Source organism: Dipodomys ordii, unplaced genomic scaffold (genome assembly GCF_000151885.1).
Source record: "Dipodomys ordii isolate 6190 unplaced genomic scaffold, Dord_2.0 Scaffold43, whole genome shotgun sequence".
Taxonomy (NCBI): domain Eukaryota; kingdom Metazoa; phylum Chordata; class Mammalia; order Rodentia; family Heteromyidae; genus Dipodomys; species Dipodomys ordii.
The window spans coordinates 6,118,820-6,139,130 of NW_012267259.1; the positions used below are offsets into that span (position 1 = coordinate 6,118,820).

Sequence of the window (20,311 nt, forward strand, 5' to 3'; positions counted from 1 at the left end):
CCAACTATCGTTGGATCGCAAAGTGCATGTGGCCACCGTCATCCAGTGTGCTACTGGAAGACAAGGCTGCTTTTCTTTGAGGAAAATCCAAGAATTACTCAATCTCTGTCTGCATTCAGGACCCAGCAGCGTGGGTCAAGCCAGGGAAGAGCATGCGCCTGGCCACCATTTCTCTCAACACAAACCCTATCAGTCCAGCAGGCTCTGTCTCCAACCTTCAGGGTCCCTATAGGGAATCCCTATGGCCAGGCTGAATGACTTATTATAACAATGCCAGTCAGCCCAAAAGTTCCTCAGGGCTTGTGACAGTTCCTTTTCCTAAGTTACAGTATCACTCACTTAGAGATCCCATTCTTTAGACACTGAAAGCCACCAACGTCTTATATCTTTGGCCATTTAGACCATTACAAAGACCTCCCGCACCATTCTGGCTAATACTAAAATGAGCATCTTCCAATGGGATAGCTTTTCTCCTTCCATAAATTCCTTCCTGAACACAAATACCCAAGAAGTTCCACTGCCATTATTTCTTGATCAAATGCCAAATGCATAGTGCATAATTTTGTATTTTCCCAACTATCATCAGGACAATTTCTAATATTGAACATAGCTTTTATTTTTAGTCAAGAAAGCAGAATTCCCTGTAATAGGAAAATCAAACAATACAATAAAATAATCAAAGGAAGTAACTCCATGCAGCTTCAGAGATGAGGGCAGAGATGAGGGCAGATCGCTAGGGCTTTAGGCTGCTCTGCCAGTGCTCTCATTGGCTGGACAGCTCTGCCATGCCACATTTATTCAGGTTCTACTGTTCCCTGAGTATTAGGGAGGAGGGTGGGGAAATGAGCAGAAAGAACAGCCACATCACAGAGACTAAGGAGGTACAGGCTTATCAACTTAATACCCATGAACCATTTAAATGCTAGGCTTCCAAAGGGAAGGAAACACCCATTTTTCACAGAAAAGTAAGTCATCGTTAAGAAAAAGTCTGAAGACTGGACCATGTATCTATTCTTTGGAAAGTCAACGTTGAGTTCAGGTTCTCACTGGATCCTGCCAGCTGTGGTTCCAAAGTACTGCACCTCAGTCCACACCCCATGTTTTCTGCCTGACAAGAGTGTATGTGTATGTGGCAAGGGGACTTTCTAGGAACCGGGGGTTAAAGCAGTCCAGCGACCGCTGGCTCAGCCTGCTTTACAGTGTGGATCTAACCAGAATAATGGAGGCCTTATCAGTCCTCTAGGGTAGTACCGAAGATAGCCAAGGCTCTCCCGGCTCCATTAGGGCTGGCTGACACTCTATTCTTGAACATTTGCTTCTTAGTTATTGTAAAGCTTTTACATATTTAGGGAGCTTTTCCATCAAAATATTCTAGAATGTCTGGAGGCTCAGACACATTAATGATATCTGCACACATGTGCTTTTCATCCAAGTTCACAGCTCCTGGTCACTGAGGGTAAACAGTGTTATCAGTGATTATTATGGATTTAGTCAAGTATATTTGATTCCTGTCATTTATGAGCACTTGTGTTGGCTGGTATTTACAATGTCAGGATCTGTCACTTTGGCAACCTTCTGAGACAACATTTTTCCAGTGTTACAGTGACATTTCAAAAACTCAGTATTTACAAGCAAACGACACCCTCTGGCTCTGTGACAGTGCAATTCAGTGGGAGCTGAACAAAGGGACACTCATCTAGAAATTTCTTCAGGAGGTGCTTCCAGCTGCTACTGACTATGACTTCATAGTCTAGATAGCCCTTTGCTATCTAAGAGTGTAGATATCAAGGAAAACCTTCAGTGTGGTGTTGCTGGAATTTTCCTTATCTTGTGTGTAATCCATGAGTGAGGCCTACACTGTACTGCTAGCCTAATTTCTGGAGCTTTGTGGTATCTTGTTACTACAAAGGAATACTGCACACCAGATGACATTTAGATTGGGTATTCTGTCTTTAAGGATTGCAGTGTTACCACAAAAAGCTAATGAGCCCATTATGATCATTAATTTTTTTTCCTGTCCCGTGTCAAAGGTATAAGGAAAAGAATCACAGGGAGGAAAAAATGAAGAAGCAAATCCTAGCTTACCCCATTTGTTCACTTCTCCCCTATGCTGCCCATTCTCTGCCCAGCAGAATATACCACGGAGAGTAAAAGAACATGAATCCTGGGGGACAAGACAGAGCTGGCTTTGCACTGCGCTTCACAGCCTTTTCCACTTTCAACAGAATGATGGGCCTTTTCACTACTGTGGCAGCGAGTGCACACGTCCTACCCTTCATGGGTAAACATCTGGAAAATATGTTCCAGGTTGTTAAAAATCTACTTGCTAATGGAAAAAAATCCAGACAGCTTTGGCTCTGTAGAGACCAGGTTGTTGCTCACTGGATGTTTCAGACCCTTCATAGAATGTTCTACCTTTCTTACTGATAAAGAGGTTCCAGAATGGCAGGATGGTAAATGCTTCCAAGGATCCAACCTGAAGTTAGCAATGAGAAGAAAGCTGGAGCCACCTATGAGAAGACATTTCACCAACTTTGCCCAGTGACAAAGAAGTAATACAAGAAGTGAGAAATCGAGAACCAAAGACTTTGTCGCTTGGTCCCATCTCTGCCAATTATTACAAATGTTTATTTATTATTTATTAATGGCCATGTCTCAACTCCCTTATCAATGATAGGATTAAAAATAGTTCTTGTTATTAGTTTGATTAACTTCTGTCAAGAAGCTTATACAAAAGTATTTAAATATAAATCAAGTGCTTACGTAGACACACCTGATGATTCAGGTACTCATTTACTCATCCCTCCAGACTCTTGAGCAAATACTATGTGTTCCCCTGTTAGGCAATGGAGGTGGCATGCTTAGGCCTGGCCCATCTCTGACCCCCGGGAAGAGTTAGGAAAGAGAAGGGGCCAGAGGATGATGATGACAGAAGAGCAGAACCTCATTCTGCCCTGGCTACAGCACTAAGGGTCTCTGAGGAGACAGTGCATGAGGACATTGAACACAGGGTACGAATGGTCTGGTAAGAGACATAAGGTGAATACATAGAGTGGCAGGCAGGGCAGGACCAACCATGGTCCCTGATAAAGACAGAAAGCTGAGTAAGAGCTTTTAAGGGAAATGACAAGCAGCTCTGTGTGGCTGGAGTGGTGAGTACAGGCAAAGCTGGAGGGTGAGATAGAGGCCAGACTAAACGAGCGTGAGAGCACATGGCTCTCCGCAGCCCCCAAAGGAGAGGGCAGAGAGCCACGGTGCCACAACCACGGGATTCTGTGGAGACAGTAACTCCAGGGCAGTGGAGAAAGGTATGTCTGGAAGCAATGGTAGAGACCGAGGGTATGGCAAATACAGAGGCATGTGAACCTAAAGTTGAATTAATTATTGGGATCAGAAAACTGAGAGCCTCTGGAGGAGGGAGGGAGGGGGGAAAGAAAGAAGGGAAGGAGGGAGGGAGGGAGAGTGCAAGTAGTCAGCAACCACGTCAATGAATAGACAGATGGAAGGATTAGTCCTGAGGGGAAATTCATCCCATGGAATTCAAATTCAAAAGCCCAATACTCATGGTGAATTATTTATTTTTTTCCCTCCACTCACAAATGCCTAGAAATCCCCAAATTTTACCCAAACCTTTAGAAAATAGGTTCTAAATAGATGTCTCATTATGGATTTGAAAAGTTGTTTAGTACTCAAGACTCAACTTAGGTGACTAAACATTTAACTCAAATTTTCTACTTATACACTAACAACAGGATCTCCAGGAAGCCACAGGGTGCTATTTATAATACTCACTAAAATTTTAAAAAATGCTGGGAGGTCTGAAGGGTCTAGAAGATTCTCAATTCTAGCTATGACTCTACCAAGCTGATTTAGGAAGTATGCATTTTATTTTTGGACCTACACAAATAATTACCTGGAGCAACAATAAAATGACATGTTAAGAAACTGAGGAAGAAAGGATACTGCTTGGACTCCAAAGGAAGTAAAACACTGTAAGATTGAATAGGGCAGTACAAATACTAGGGGCATCGTGACTTAGAAAACTGCTGTGTAAACCTGCAAGAAGAGAGTCTGGTTCAAAAACTGACAGGGTGTAGGTGTTATCTACAAAAGACAGAGATCAAGGTCCCTAGAAGTCAGTCAGAAAACAGTCCTCCCTCAATATATACAAGCAATGGAAATGCTCTTCTCACTGACAAAATGGAAAGCATTCATCCTGCAAACAAACTGAAGCAAGTCGTAAGTCGTTAACAGGGCAGGATGGAAGCAAACAGGTCTGTATTAGCAACTCCTTAGCTGAGAGAGTGAAATAGCGGTGGTGCTGAAAGACTCCTTGAGGGACGATGTTCTAGCCGTGGCAGCTGTTGACATTTCTCTTTGCCACATGTCACTGTCCACAGCAAGTCTTTTGCCACCAGTGATGTCATGCTGTACCACTCACTCTGCACATGACAGTTCTGAGCTGCAGAACCCAGCGTGACAGACTTTGCAGTTCAAAGTGTTGAGAACAGACATTTCCATAGGAGTGAATCACATCCAAGTGCATGGGACATCCGGGAAAGCCAATGAAATAACCAGAGTTGAGGGGCGTTCCCTGCCTTGTAAAAGAAGTTCCTTTAGAATGTGTGTGTGTGTGTGTGTGTGTGTGTGTGTGTGTGTGTGTGTGTGTGTGTATCACATATACATATATATATTCTAATGGGAAAATAATGTATCTAACAACACTAAAATCCTTCTGAAGATCTTGAATTCTGTTTCTTTTAAAGTTCTGGATGGCAGTTACAATGACCCTGTCGAGGTCTGAGCCTGATATACAGCATGAAACCGAGAATGGAGCATAAACTACCCTAAAGAAAACACTACGTGCACATTATCTGTGGGCTCAGGGAACCCCAACTGGAACTAAATAATTTCTGGCTGTAAGTTATTTACACATGTAGGTCTTTTTAATTCTGACTGATTGCTAACACTTGATCTCTACTGTGGCAGTCAGTACCTAGCATTTATCCAGGATGCTGACCTATGAAAATGGTTTGTGATACATCATGTAGTGTGTGACTATCATAAAAGAATTTTTTTTTCCTAGGCCTATCCTCTTGTTCAGAAAAGCACACACCTCTCACCTCCACAGTCCACTCACATACTGTCTATTGACTTTTGTGTTACTTTTGTGTAACATAAAACATTCTTTGTTTGTCAGATGCTATGGTGTGTGTGTGTGTGTGTGTGTGTGTGTGTGTGTGTGTGTGTGTGTGTAATTCCTCTCATATAATAGGCATTTTGTTCTTGGATTTTTTTCTGTGACAGTACAAAGCAAATTTATGACCTTTTCTTTTTGGACAACTCACTGTAATACCAAAAATGATTAACTCACATGAAGACTTACAAAGACATACCATGCAACTGATGAAAACATGAAAAAAAATAGGTTCTGCTAAAATTGATTTTTATATCACTAAATATTTTACTACTATGAATTCTTAAAATTCTTTGCATATTTCTATTACTGATCCAATCTTTATTCAACTAAGAGCATTAAGGAAAGGTATTTAATCCACAAAAATCTATCTGCATATGCTTTGTATGATCAATTCTTCAGACTATGTACTGTTCTGCCAATATGGTGATCACAGAAATTTAAAAAAAAAAAAACAACTTGGACAAACATCTCAACCAATGGACAAGTTCATGGTTTAATCCTGATGTTTAATCCTATAAGGTTATTTTCTTGTTGCTATTATAAAAGGGTTACAGTTACATAAGTCAGGTAAAGAGGTTATTATTAGTTTTTTAATCACAAGAGTTAAAGCCACACGCTAATGCTAGCCTTTCCTTTTGATTTTATTTATCCTGTGTTTACTGAGGCTAAATTACCAATGTCTGCTTCATACAGTTTGCATAGTATTGGTTTATATATAGTGATAAGAGGACACAGAAACTGAAGTGAGAGGGGTTGAAAGTAACTTATCATCAAAACATGGGAAAGCTAGCTACTCAGCCAAATAAAAATAACATATTCCATGATTTGTAATATAAGAATAAAATGAATACCCTGGGTCTCAGGAGGTCTGCAATATGATCTTTGCAAAAGGTAGCTTGCCAATTTAATTGAGGTAGGAGTTATTTAATTTTTTACAGGTATAGTTTTCAATAAAACTACATATGCCTATAATACTGCGATGGCAGATGTGTCTCGATTATTAGAGGTGGGCTCAAGGGAATATATACAATGGATCTTGAAATCCATAAGCAGCTGTTGGTGGGGGGGAGAGGTCTGAAATGATAGGGGAGGGCATTGTACCACGCACACATGTTCTTTAAGTGCAGCAATGTTTTGTTATTTTACTGCAGGTGTATTACAAAGATGAAATTTAATAACTCACTGTATACAATACCCATAACTGAAGAAATTCAGTACCCTGCTGTTCATTACAGCGGTACAAATGAGCTCAGATTATTCTGCATGCATGCACAGTCAAACCCCAACAAGACAGACCCCCACATCTAGTGTTCTGGAGGATGGCCATTGAGAGCCTCCACGGTGCTGCTTATCCTTAACTGTTTCCTATTCCTAAATCACTGTGGTCCCCGATACATATAAACCTGCCTGAGAAGTGAGTTGAAAATAAGGTAAACTAATATTAATTATGCGTTTATGCATATGTGTGTATATATGTATATATATATATATAGTTACATAAATCGTTTAGTAGTCTTCTGAATGGCGAGAGGCAAATAAAGTTGAGGGTATCTAAGTTTCCTTAAGTACTGTAAGAATATGACAGTGATAATATATTCTAATCAATGACATCTGATGATATGCTAGGCTAAAGCTGCAATCCCATGAAAACGTGACTTCCTTACATAAGTAAAAGGAAAGTCTGATGCAAATAAAGGCAATTCTCGGGGGGGGGGGCAACATTTGCATGTCAGAGATCCAAAAGCAAATGTAAGTAAACAGTCCTGCCTATTTTGTTTTTATTCCTCCATGATCTATTTCTCTTAGATAATCCTTAACAGCAAACACTAAAGGGACATGTTTTTAAAAGTTCAGTATTGCTGAGCGCTGGTGGCTCATGCCTATAATCCTAGCTACTCAGGAGGCTGAGATCTGAGGATCACAGTTCAAAGCCAGCCCAGGCAGGAAAGCCCATGAGATTCTAATCTCCAATAAACCATCAGAAATCCAGAAGTGAGGGTGTGGCTCGAATGGTAGAGCATTAGTCTTGCGCTGAAGAGCTGAGGGACAGTGCCCAGGCCCAGAGATCAAGCCCCACAACCAAAAAAAAAAAAAAAAAAGTTCAATTCAGTGCATCTGTGAGTGAGAAGAAAAGCCCATGCAAAAAAGTTCACCTGACTAGTCAAATCAAATATATAATAATGGATGCATCAATTCTAACCATATCAGGAACATGAGCAGACTCATGATACAAGTTTCTTTCTTATCCATAGCCTTAAAGAAAAACCCACATTTAAAAAATCCTACTCATTTCCAAGAATGGGCACAAGTGTTATCTCTCACAGTGTTGGTGAAGTATTCATTTGAGGTTTCAGTTTTGGAGTTTCAACAAACATTTCCTCAGTGATGGAATGATAGCAAGGTTGACTTCAGACAAAGGAATAAGTATCACTGCCAGTTATCCTGATGGTGAACTGTGAATACTTGGCCTTTCTCACAGGATGAAGCAACAGGACAATCCCGAGTTCTACCTGATACACAGAAATATGTCAGCGTAAAACTTTACCAGGTGCACCTCAAAATTAAATCAATAATTTGTGCAGTCATCAGCTGATTCTCTTCTTTTCACATCACAGAAATACAACAATGAAGAACTATAGGCCTAGTTGCTAGTGATTATGAAAACCTCCTCAATATCAATGCTTTTTCCTAAATAAACGATATGCTGCTGGTTCTGTGTCTATATATATATATATATATATATATATATATATATATATAGGCCAAAAGAAAACCTATACATTTTATAGAAAGTCTTCATGCTGTTGCTAAAATGTGAATTGGCGTGTTCCACCCCAGCCTTTTCACAGGAAATCCTCATTGGTTTTGAGGAAATTGCACATGCTAAGTCTGAGGATGTCACTGAATAGATTATTCATAAAATCTGTTTCCTTTTTTAGGCAGGGCAGTCATGACTGAAATGGCCTGCCTTCATCTACAAGACTGAGCTATGTTCAGCATCCTACCAGTCACAAACAGATCTGAGTGCTGCTCCTCAGTGTAAGTATAGTGCTTGATCCAGATTGTCCTGAGAACCTGACGGACACTGCTAACAGTGTTCTGGATGGGATCTAGTGTAGATGCTGGAATCAAGAAAGCCCATCACGTGCTGGGAATGTGGCTTAGTGGTAGAGTGCTTACCCAGCATGCACAAAGCCCTGGGTTCAATTCCTCAGTACCCCATAAACAGAAAAAGCCGAAAATGGTGCCGTGGCTCAAGTGGTAGAGTGCTAGCTTTGAGCAAAAGAAGCTCAAGCGCTATATACCCAGGCCCTGAGTTCAAGCCCCAGGACTGGCAAAAAAAAATTTAAACAATAGCCCATCACAGGCTGGAACAGCCATGAACCCAATTTGGAAGAGTACTTGCTTTGAAACTAAACGTTTTAGAGTTCAAAGGCTGGCTCTGAAACTTACTCAGGGTATAGTTTTAGGTCTGTTTATTTTCCTTTTGAGCATATCTTTTCTTTACAAGTTATTAAGTGAAAATAGTCAATAACTACATGAGAGGCTTATACTGACACCTAATATTCGTTCCCCAGCTTTATGGAGAAAATTCATTCATTTTGACATTAACTCATCAAGTATGTTTGGTCTGGGGTAGGAGTTATTCCCAGGGTCTTAGTGATCCTGATAGGGTAGCTTCCTGGAACATCACAGCAATGCACCTGCGTGAGTGGTCAGGCACTTACATCAACCGTGTGAGGTGTTTAATGGCAAGAACACAGAATAGCAACATTGGAATTTGGGAAAACTATGAGGCTTACTGCAAGATTAATCTAACAGCTAGGAACAAAACTGCAAATGTCCGAAGAAAGCTGAAGTTTGCTTTGGGAAAGAAAAACAAGAAACAAAAAACCATACCTATGATAACCTCCTGCCTCCTGCAGTTAAAAGCTTTTCTGACCATCAGCCTACACCTGGGCTATTTCTTTATCAATACACCTGATGAGATTTGCCAGAAGCTCCCAGGTACAGATAACTGATGTTACGCTGGTATGTGGTCGAGCACTAAAACTGGCCGTTCTAAAATGAATAGTGAAGGAAAGTTCTTCTTTGCAAAAGCTATTCATATAGAAGACATGACAGCATTTTTTTTTCTCCAAAAACTGTCAGGTTGAAATCTACTAACTGATACAAGGGTCATCAACCTGGGCTAAGACCAGCCAAATGCTGTTGGGGAAGAACAACACCCAACCAGTACTAAAGTGTTAATGTGAAGATCATTTGCCCTGGGTAAAGCGGGAATGGCTTGTTTACGACGGAGTGGTTTGGGGATGCCACTGTTGCCAAAGGATGCAGTAAACATCATTGCTAGGCCATTACACTCTGAAGGAATACAGTAAGAGACATTGCCATCATCCATGAACTCCTTCAGCCCACAATGTTCAACTGGAACCTGAAGTAATCCTTTAGACCTAATTGTCAATCGACACAAAAACAAAAGAGGAAGAAATTAAAGAGCATCATGACAAGAACAAAAATCCAGTAGCTCTACAAAGCTGACTGCTTTATGCAGCAATAGTCCTGATACCTTTAAAGTAGCCATCATTTAAATGACAACCAAAACAAAACAAACGAACTTAAGAGGAACTCTGTTCTAGTTTAAAAGAAGTTATAAGGAAATATAGAAACCCAATGTGATGAGTACATACAGAGTTTGTTTTTTTTTTAGAAAGTGAATGAGAACATTTCTAGGCAGACAACTGAAGCAATGTGAATATAAACTAGGACTAGGAAATCATCACTAATTTTTGTTAAGTGTAATAATACAGTGCTTTAGTTAAACAGGTAAGCACCTTGTACTTAAAAGATGCCTACTGAAAATTTTAGGTTTGAAACCTTAGATCTTCCAATTAAAAACAGTTTGCTAAATAAATAAGTATATATATATATATATATTACATATAATACATCTACCCACCAAATAAATACAACAAATATTAACATCTGTTGAATCAATACTGTGTATTAAGGTTTATTAGCTTTTCAGCATTTCTGGACATTGGGAAATTTTCTCTAAGAGTAAAAAGAATTTTGTTTTAATAAGTACATGTAGTCCCACCAATTCAGTATACAAAGAGAGGAGGCCCAATAAAGTCCCGGAGTTTGCGGCTGGCTTGGGCCAGATATGCAGACCTTGTCTAAATATATAAGTAAGTAAGTAAGAAAGCCCCTTGCATAACAGCAAATGGAGCCCGATCTCCTCTCCACACACATGCACCTTTACACACAGGAAACGGTTGGTGAGAAGTGAAGGACCCGTATGGAAGAGCATCCTTTTGCTTTCCCCTTTAGTACCTAAGACATCACTAAGTGGGCCAATAAATATTTATCAATTAATGCAATGAAAGAATAGGCCTTTTCTCCCCTGCAGGTTGAGTGGCAGGGGAATACCCACAGCAAGCACCCAAAAGAATGAACTGCTGCTAGAATACAACGCTCAGTACAGGACAGCATACACACAGCAAATTCAGACCCTGTGATGGCTAAAACCATCATGGTTCTAAACACCATGCTCCACTCTTCACAGCTGTATACTCAAAGACTGGACCAGGATTCTGAGCTTTGGTTGCTGTAACACGGCCACCAGCACAGAACACCTATCATTCTTTTATTCACACGTTTATACACACACAGGACTAGGACCATGATGTCCCAAATTGGAATACATGTCTCTCTCTGGATACAACCTCATTCCTTCCAGGGCCTTTTCAGTAAAGGCTTTCAGAGGGTTTTGAGTAGATTTTTTTTATTATTTTTGTAGGTATTAAATACATACATGGGAGCCGGGCGCTGGTAGCTCACGCCTGTAATCCTAGTTACTCAGAAGGCTGAGATCTGAGGATCTCGGGTCAAAACCAGTCCGGGCAGGAAAGTCCATGAGACTCATAACTCCAATATACAACCAGAAAACCGAAAGTGGTGCTGTGGCTCAAGTAGTAGAATGCTTTCCTTGAGCTGAAGAGCTAAGGGACAGTGTCCAGGCCCAGAATTCAAGCCCCATGACTGACAAAAAAAATTAAATAAATAAATAAAAAGTGTGTGTGTGTGTGTGTGTGTGTGTGCGCGCGCGTGCAGGTGCACTTTTATATGGTTGATACAACCTTTCTATTCAAACTCCCAACAATGCATTCCCCAAGAGATGCTGGGGAAATAAATATTAGATCATCACAGTTCTTATCCTGATAGACACATGGTACATGGCACAAGACAAAGCAGACATGACCCCTGCCCTCCAGGATTTTACGGAATCCTGGTAAAAATAAGCATTCAGTAAACACATAAATAATGGCAAAATGTACAACGGGGCTATAAGGGAAAGAGAGTACCTCCTAAGGTGGTATTTAACAGGGACCTTGCCTGGGGGAGGTACCCAGTAAGGATGCATGCATGGGACCTGGACTGAACACTAACTCAACACTAACAACAAACATTTAGGCCCAATATCAAATGAAAGAGTGGTACATGAACATAACCTGCATTTCTGCTTACGCAATGCTGAGACAACCATTTTTGCTTATATCTTCTCTATTTTGACCTTACATAAGAAAAACTTAAAATAGGATAAACTCTGAAAGGTTTTAGAGTTAAGTCAGTAATAATACCTGTGTTATTAAAATGACTAAAAGAAAATATTTTAAATTTAATAATTGATTTAAGAATCAGCCATGCTTAATTTCAATAAATCAAAACTGAATAATGGATATATCTAAGTGACATATGGAAAAGACTCTGTTCCTTGATAGTTTTAAAGTTCTGAAATTTAACAGTTATCTTGCATTAGGCCACATTCTTAACTCTCTCATCTGTTACTTTTAAGATATGAACATTAAATAACTTAACCAGCATAGTCCTATTTGATCACCTTCTGAGAAGGAAAAAGAATTTGAAAGCCTGGCCTCACTAGGGAAAACAAGGTAATGTTGGAACATTCAGTTATGGAATCCCATAGCAAGATCTCAAGATGTTTTGCTGATTTTTCAATATACAACTAATTTTCACTGCCTTTTAAATAAAGGTCATGTGAAATATATTTACAGGCTTGAACAATCTAATTAAGGCAAGAAGTCCACAAGCCTTATCAAGGTCAGTAGTAATGTGAAAATTTGAACACAAATCATTAAAATAGAGTATATTTCAGCAGAATATTCTAGAAAGATGATCAAACCTAGTTGTACATTACAATTCCCTGGGGAGCTGTTGGAAAGGCGCAGCCCAAGCTTCTAAGCTACTAATATGATTGGCCTCAGTTTTCTGGGTGTCTATGCCGCTTCCAGGTCCCCCCCCATTTTCTCAGGGAAACATCACAGAGATTCCACGGCTTTAAAACTTTGGATCCCAGAAAGAAAACACCAACAACCCCTGATAATGCTAAACTTATACTCAAGGTAGGAATTCTGCCCTAATAATAATCATTTTTGTCAATTTTATCATACTTTTAACAACAAATTTCAGCAACAACAACCAAAAAAAAAGTTTGCAAATCCTATTCAAACCAGGAAAAGGGGCCGAAAGCAAAGTTGTTGCTTTTTTTTTTGCTTTTGTCCTTAGCATTGATAGCGATTAACATGAGGAATTAGGTACTGGTTATCACACCATTAAAATTGGGCTATGGTTAAAAAAAAAAGTTTATTTCCACTCATTTTCATGTCTGTCACACTTTCCATTATACATTTTATTTTCTCTGCCAATAAAAGTAGTATGAGGTTGCAATTTGGCAAGAAAAGTCTTAAGCCTGGGTGTGATTTCCGTATACCAATTTGATATAAATTCATTTTCCCACATCTAGCTAAATTTTTTTAAGTCCATTTGACTGCTTTTGTCTCTCTATTGGTTCATTTTATAAATAATTTCTTAACTCTCACCACATACATGGTAATTTTTATAAGGCCATGTAATGATAAATATATGTGTTAATAATGAACCTGTCAGCTTTTTCCCCTGATAAAATATCCATTTTTTTAAGATGTCATGTATCTATCACTATTACAGTAATACTAAATCCCTACATAAAACACAATGGTGGGAATATATATTTTAACCTCATATGCTTTTGAAAGAGTATCTATCTCATATAAAAAAACTCTAGGACAGTGTTTTTACTACCTGTTGCTTATCATCACTAATTTTCTACACCAGACAAAAAAACCAATGGGACTAGAATAAGTATATTCCTATAAAACATTGCTCATCCATTGAAGTCCATAGGACACATCATTATCATTTTAAAAAAGCAGATTTGGAGCTCCTGAGGGCTCACATCTAAAGGTTTTTGTCCAGCATCTTAATAATGTAGCAAAGAGGAGAAAACAAATTACCCGCCTCCCCAAGTGTTACTCACCTTGTCACAAAGTAGGATACCATTTCAGCTGTGATCTGCTATTTAGACTTGAAGCCCAAGACACCAGGATTTTGCCTTTCTTTTTCCTTTTTTTTTTTTTTCGGTTTGTATAGCTGTTCTAGCAGACAGGGATTCAAAGAAACAATGCAGCTCCAGAGAAACTGATTCTCTGAAAGACTCTAGTCTGTTCTATTCTCAAATTTCACAGAAAGCACAAGTTCACACTATGGCCACCTCTCATTCTCAAGCCCTACCCTTTCCTAAGCGGGGAATTTCAAACATTTATCTATTATTATCCTTAAGTAATCGTCCTAAATGTTTACGGATTCTGCCGAGACCATGCTAGGCAGAGAAAGAGTCCGTTCTTGCAACCATAAAAGCAGAAATAATAATGAGGGGGCTCCACACTCCCCAACTACCGTCTGAAAGCTTTAAAAAAAAAAAAGAAAAGCAGATGTAGCCATCTCCCCATCTACAAAAGCATTTTTCTGTATAGGAACGACTCAAAAACGAACCTCCCAAGGCCCAGAAAAATCAACCATCACATGCCAATCAGCCACCTTGCAATCCCCCCTCTGCCCTCTTCGCTTCTCACCTTGTGTTTGGGGGGGGAGGGAAATTAACTGGAGTTTCACCCGAGGGAAGGATTGCCCACAGACGGAGGGAGGAGGGTCTGCGTTCTGCTCACACAGACAAGACTCACACGGTCTGGATGATGCTTTCACAAGTTAAGGGGCCTCACGCTTACTCAGCAGAGGAAATCTTTGTGTCTGTGAGGAATCACGCCAATTCCTATTAGTAAGAAAGGATCCAGGGGAGAGGAAGCCTGTTCTCTCAATGACCAGCCAAAGGGGCCCAGCACAAACAGAGACCTCTGCCATGACCATCTGCAAAAAAGGAAGGATGTTGTCAACTTTCTTCTCCCCCCAAACTCCAGTGACCTCCGCCTTGACCCTCAGAAACCAGAGCCACAGGAACCGGCTCTTCTGTAGGAATTCAGAGCTTTACACCAGAGACCCAGCATTGAGAGGCTCGGCGGCCAGGCTATCTGCCCCGAACATGTGCACTCACATTCCAAAGATGTTTCCGCTGCACTGGAATGGCTGTAAATTTCTTTCCTGCACAATTCTTTCCAAACAAACCGCCATGAACTGCACTCCGGCAGGAGTTCTCACCAAGCACGGCTCATCTCATCCCAACAACATCTTTCAGATGTGGAATATGACTGCATTGGTAACTGGGCCAAAGGAGTCAACTTTAAAAATGCAAATGTATACAGAGGGAAAAAAAAATTAAGAAGCCAACCCACCAGAATTCCACCTTTCATGATAGATGACAGATCCGTAAAAAACTCCTCCTTCAGAGGCTCAGTTTCATTGCTAAAGCGCATGTGTGCTTCTATTTTCCAGGGATGTATTAAATAGGCTATTTTAATAATCCCCAATTGATTTTTTTCCCTATACCATTAAAGAAACTTAGAAGGCCAGAGAGATAAAAAGAGTGAGCATACATTTTCCAGCATACCCACACCAAAAAAGAACATGCATACACTACTGCAGAACAAGAAAACTTTGAATATTAAAGGGTACTATTCAATAGTATCCATTTTTCCAAAGTAAGACATTCACGTTCTTGCAACCAACACAGGTTCTTTAAGAGACAGAGACAGAGAAGAGACATTTTAAACATATGATCAATACTGAGATTGGAATAAAAGGAAAACATCTATAAAAATTCCGCTTGTCTTGGAATAAAGTTTCCACTTTTGCTTATAAATAGCAGCATTTTTAGATCCGTTCTCTCCAGGGAATTAAAAAGATAGAAGAAATGCAGAGAGTACCAAGGTACAAACACACACTTGCACATCCCACACCTCTGTATTACTCTGGCATTTTATTATTTAATTAAAGTACTCTTATTTTTCTAGCTCACGCATGATTCCCCAGAGACGGCTTTGCTGTTAGCCTGCTGGCCTTGACTTCCAGCCAAAAACAATTCAGAAACAAAAAAGGGACAACAAATCATATTTCCACAGACATTTTTATCCCTCACTACCACCCTGTTTTCACACAACATCATACACCCCTATGAAAACTATAATTTGGGGCCACAGCCACCCGAACCCAGAGTCTGACACACAGCTTCACAAAGCATTTTCTGTGTACAAAATTCCTAAGTTCTTAATTGCAAATAAACTCTTTTTGATAGCTCCACTTCAACCAACATTGCTGGCTTACAAACAGTATCGCTGATACAAGCTGATAAATTTTAAAAATATATATATAAAATAAAAACAAACAAGCCAGGGATATAGCTCTGACTCAACAGAGAACTACAGAGGAGGTGTTTATTAGTTCTTAGTTTAGGATTATTGCATGGTTTTGAAACAGTTATCAGCAGACTCTCTGTGCACTTCAGAAAAACAGTTGAAAACGCCTAACTTAATCAAATCAGCAAAATTTGTTGGTCCATCAAATCCACTCTCTCACCTCCTCCCCCTTACTGGAGCAGCACTTACCTGGTGGCAACCTTGTAAGTTTGATTCTCTCCCATAAGATGAGTAGGAACCCCTTTCTGTTTTACCTGCCAAGATAAACAACAAAACAACATAAATCAGGCTTTTCCTGTTCAAAAACCTCTACTGCAGGTAACAGGCATCTTTACTTCTCTTCCGATGTTTACATACGTAAAGTAGGCACGGCTGACAATGTATGCAAGCAAGAGAGAGAAAAGCACTTCCTCACTCTGGCGATGATAAACTGGAAAAAAAATATCCTTCATTCCTATTCTTAGCCAAACTGCTCCACACTTCCAAAAACTGTCATTCCAATGGTCTCTACTCTCTTAACAAACAAATTGTCACTCCTTATTTTCACTTTCTTTCTCTCTCCCAAAATTTAAACAATTTCAATTTTATTTACACAGCCGGCAAATTATCTATGTAATGACCCTAGCCTAGTAATTCCCATTGATTATATTGACACTTAATGCGGAGGCCAAAGCTAATCAATCACAAGCTCTCCAGATGGTGAATTTAGAAAAGAAACTATTCAAAATTCTGAGTCTCTTTCTCTCTTTCTTTAAAAACTCCCTTTCCCGGGAGAACATATCTCATCATGATTGTGATGACGATAACGTTTATGTTTAGGAGGAAGGGGCTTTTTGAAAAATCGCCCCACACTGAACCCGAGTTCAGATTCCACCAGTAGACCGAGCAAGCCCAGGGAATTGGGAAATGGGAACACCATATTCCAATTCTGACAGATAGGTTATTAGTAGATGGAGCTCTATAGGACCTGCAATGCTTTTTAACCACGTTCATGGATAAAACCAAGGTAGCTCATTTGTTTCTAGAGTTTGTTTTGCCTTAATAATCAGCAGAGCAGATAATGAAACCACATTACAAGAGATCTAAGCAGTCGAGGCCAGCTGGTGGTGTATGGAGTGTTGGCCTACAGAAAATTGCCAAAGCAGGAATGGCAGAGGTTTATGGAGGCAGCAAAGTGGTCAGGACATGAACCCCCGGGTGAAGGATGGGTTTAAGAGTGTCGAGGTGCGCCAAACTTCCCACACACGATCATACCTTGCTTTCTCCCAGTGTACAAATTCAAAACTTACATTTTAAAGGGCTGAGCTGATATCCTTTTCAAGTTTACAACCCCTAAATTTCCCTTCCCAACCCTCAATAACACAGATGCTAGATGTAGTATTATTCTCTTGATATTCCAGTTCAATGGCAATGCTATTAAGAGTATGTTTCATTGATAGCAGACAAAGAATATAAGGTATCTTTCAGAGATCTTTCTATCTAGCCCAAAGCATACTCTGTATCTAAGTCACTACATATACACACACACACACACACACACACACACACACACACACACACACACACACACACACACACACACACACACACACACCCAACAGAAGGGGATGTTTTAAAGAGAGCTACACACCTGAGCCTTAATATCTCCTCTCTCCTTCCCCATTATTAACTTTTCTACTGATATGATTGGATCTCAAACTTGGAGAATACCACCTTCATTTCTGACACCCTGTTCTGTGTAAAGTATAAAATCAATGCCTATATCACTTTCAATTCCAGTGAAACAAGACCTGATCACACACACTGTCCATCACGGGAGATCGGAGGTAGCTCCCGCTGCATGTGATTGTACATGGAAAATGAGGAGCGTTTACCTGTCCGCAATGGCCATAGACCCATTCTTACTCGTCTGTGGAAGACAAGATAAAGCTACTCCTATCCTTTATCTGTACTTTATATATACTGCTAACAGAAAAGGCTCAACCGTTATGAGCCCTATCAAGCGACGCATGTCTATCCCTTTAAGCTCTGACTTCTAAAATCTCCTCAGTGGCACCACAGCATACTCCATTGACATAATATTCACTGTGCAACCACAGACAAGCAGACAGTGAGAAAGAAGAATGAAGCAGAATTACTTCCATTTTTTTTTTACAATAGGAAACTGAATGCCTTGTGTTGTGTTTGAGTGAGTTCTAAATAGTGAATTGTAAACTATAGTTTTGAGGAAGAAAGGTCATGATCGGTTTTCTTTTACTACAGAAGAAATTACTGGAGAGATGGTTGCTATAAGACATTTTCCCAACTCTTTCCCAATTCTCTTTCCCAATGCAGAGAATTGGAGAGATGAGTTTTCCTAGTGGGATTTGGCTTACTTTGTACACATACACGGGGCTGATTTCTTCTATTATTTTGTAAAGCCAGAAAAGAAGGTCAATGCAAATAGGAAAGGGGGGGGCGGAGTGGAAGACAAGAGGAAGAATGGAATAGAAAGAGCAAGACGGTGGAAAGGGAGAGGCAGTGGGAGAGAGAAGAAGAATATGAATGCGCATCGCCGAGTTCGCCGAGTCCTCTTGGCTACAGGCATGGGCCCAGCGTTCTTTACTATCATATCAGATACAGACTGCTTAATCTCAATTTTGCTTGTTAAAAAATATTTATCCAGATACAAAAATAAACCCACTGCAAATTACAAGTTGTCAGGGTTAAAAATCTCCTCGTGTTTGTGTGGGGGAGGATGAGAGACCAGCATAGACATGAATCATTCTCAGTAATTTGAGTGTTTCCATGACATCACTGGGCACTGGTCCAGGACTCTGTCGAAGTCTGTGAGGTACCGAAGAGGCAGCACACAGCCAGCAGGAGTCTGGGAGGTGGACTTTTTTTTCCCCCTCCCTCCCCGCCCCCCCGCCAAGGATTATGCTCCTTGTGAAGATTTCATCGAGAACATCCACTTTTACCATCAAATAGATCGCTCCAGAGATTGTGAGTGAACACATTTCATTCTGATAGTGTAAGCCTTTAACTTTATTACAGCTTTTTGTTCCCAAATTCAACTATAAATCTACCCTCAAGAGCCCTAGCCCCTGTTCTGGGAGCAAAATAATCGGGGATTGTGGATAAAACACACAAGTGTCTCCTTACGTGTCAGATTTTTTTTTTTTTGTCGTTTTTCCTTTTAGGCCTCATCATTTATTTGAAATGCTTAAAAAAAAAAGCAGCCATTTTAAAATGACACCTCAAGATCCAGAAAATAAAATGTTTTAAAACCTTTTTGTTTTGTTTTAGAAAAATAACTATTATAAAATACATTACGGTCTCGTTCAGTTTTTCTGATTATAATTCACTGGTGCATTTTGTTTCAGAGAACATTCCCCCGCCCCCACCCCACCACCTCCCCTGCCCCCTTCAAGAGTGCTAAGACTCTGGTGTGATCAGGACCCTTCAGGAACGATCTTGTGTGCAGGGACAAAAGCTAATACCTGCCTGTCCTCTATGGTGGGCATGGATTTGTCACTTACACCAACTGGCTGGCTCAGTCAGCCTCTTTTCCTCCAGTCTCCATTCCTGGCAGTTTACCTCCTCCTCCTCCTCCCCCTCCTCCACCACCTCCACCACTACCACCACCACCACCACCACCACCACTACCACCACCACAGACGCTTTGACACAGGGAAAGATTCTATTTTCCCAATATTTCAAAGACATGATCGCAGCGGTGAAGAAACCCGGAGAGCTCGCTGCGGAATCTTCGAGACACCCCTCCAGTACTACAACGCGACAGCCGCTGCGGATATTTCTTTGGCACAAAGACAATGGTGGCAGTGCCAAGCCCCATGGCTAAAGCTACTCAAAAGAGGCATAAGGGTAGCATTAATCGCCCAAGTCTTTTACTGCATGGAGTACTGTGGTCTATATTTAAAAAAAAAACTCCCAAGTACCCCTTTGTCACCTTGGTTGTTGTATGGCCTAGGAGCCAGGGGGGAGGGGAAGGGGATGCTGACATACACACTCCAGAAACAAATCCTGCCAGGCATTTGATTCATTCGTATACCTCAAAGGACCAAATGTTAAATTTTGCTGCTTGGTGACGAATTCCGGGCATGAGACGCATGATGTGAACTAATCCCGTACACAGAGGGCTGAATGAAAGCAAAAGAGGGGGCAAAAGAAAGTGAAGTCGACATATTGGCTAAACAACTTTCTCCTGCAGAAATGATGCATACAGGGAACATGTAATTCCATGTCACAATTTTTTTTTCATTAAACAAGAAAAATCGCTGGAAATGAGCAGACACAGCACCCGTCAATCAATCCTTCAGGAGACAAAGGAGACCAACAGGAACAAGTTGGCATCTACAGTGAGCAAACAACCCAGAAAGTCAACATAGGTTTTGTCCAA

The 20,311-nt window shown here is 40.4% G+C and overlaps 1 protein-coding gene across 5 annotated transcripts in view; it reads right to left on the reverse strand.

Annotated features, from left to right (window-relative positions):
* The window catches only part of Tcf4 (transcription factor 4), a 350,212-nt gene that overhangs the window by 157,311 nt on the left and 172,590 nt on the right, over positions 1-20,311 (reverse strand). For all 5 annotated transcript variants that reach the window (XR_001175170.1, XR_001175169.1, XM_013018942.1 and 2 more), the window contains one exon: positions 16,099-16,163. Coding sequence is in view for 2 of the 5 variants with exons in the window: in XM_013018942.1 (XP_012874396.1) it covers positions 16,099-16,163 (65 nt within the window). In the remaining 3 variants the exon portion in view is untranslated. The remainder of the gene's footprint in view (positions 1-16,098; positions 16,164-20,311) is intronic.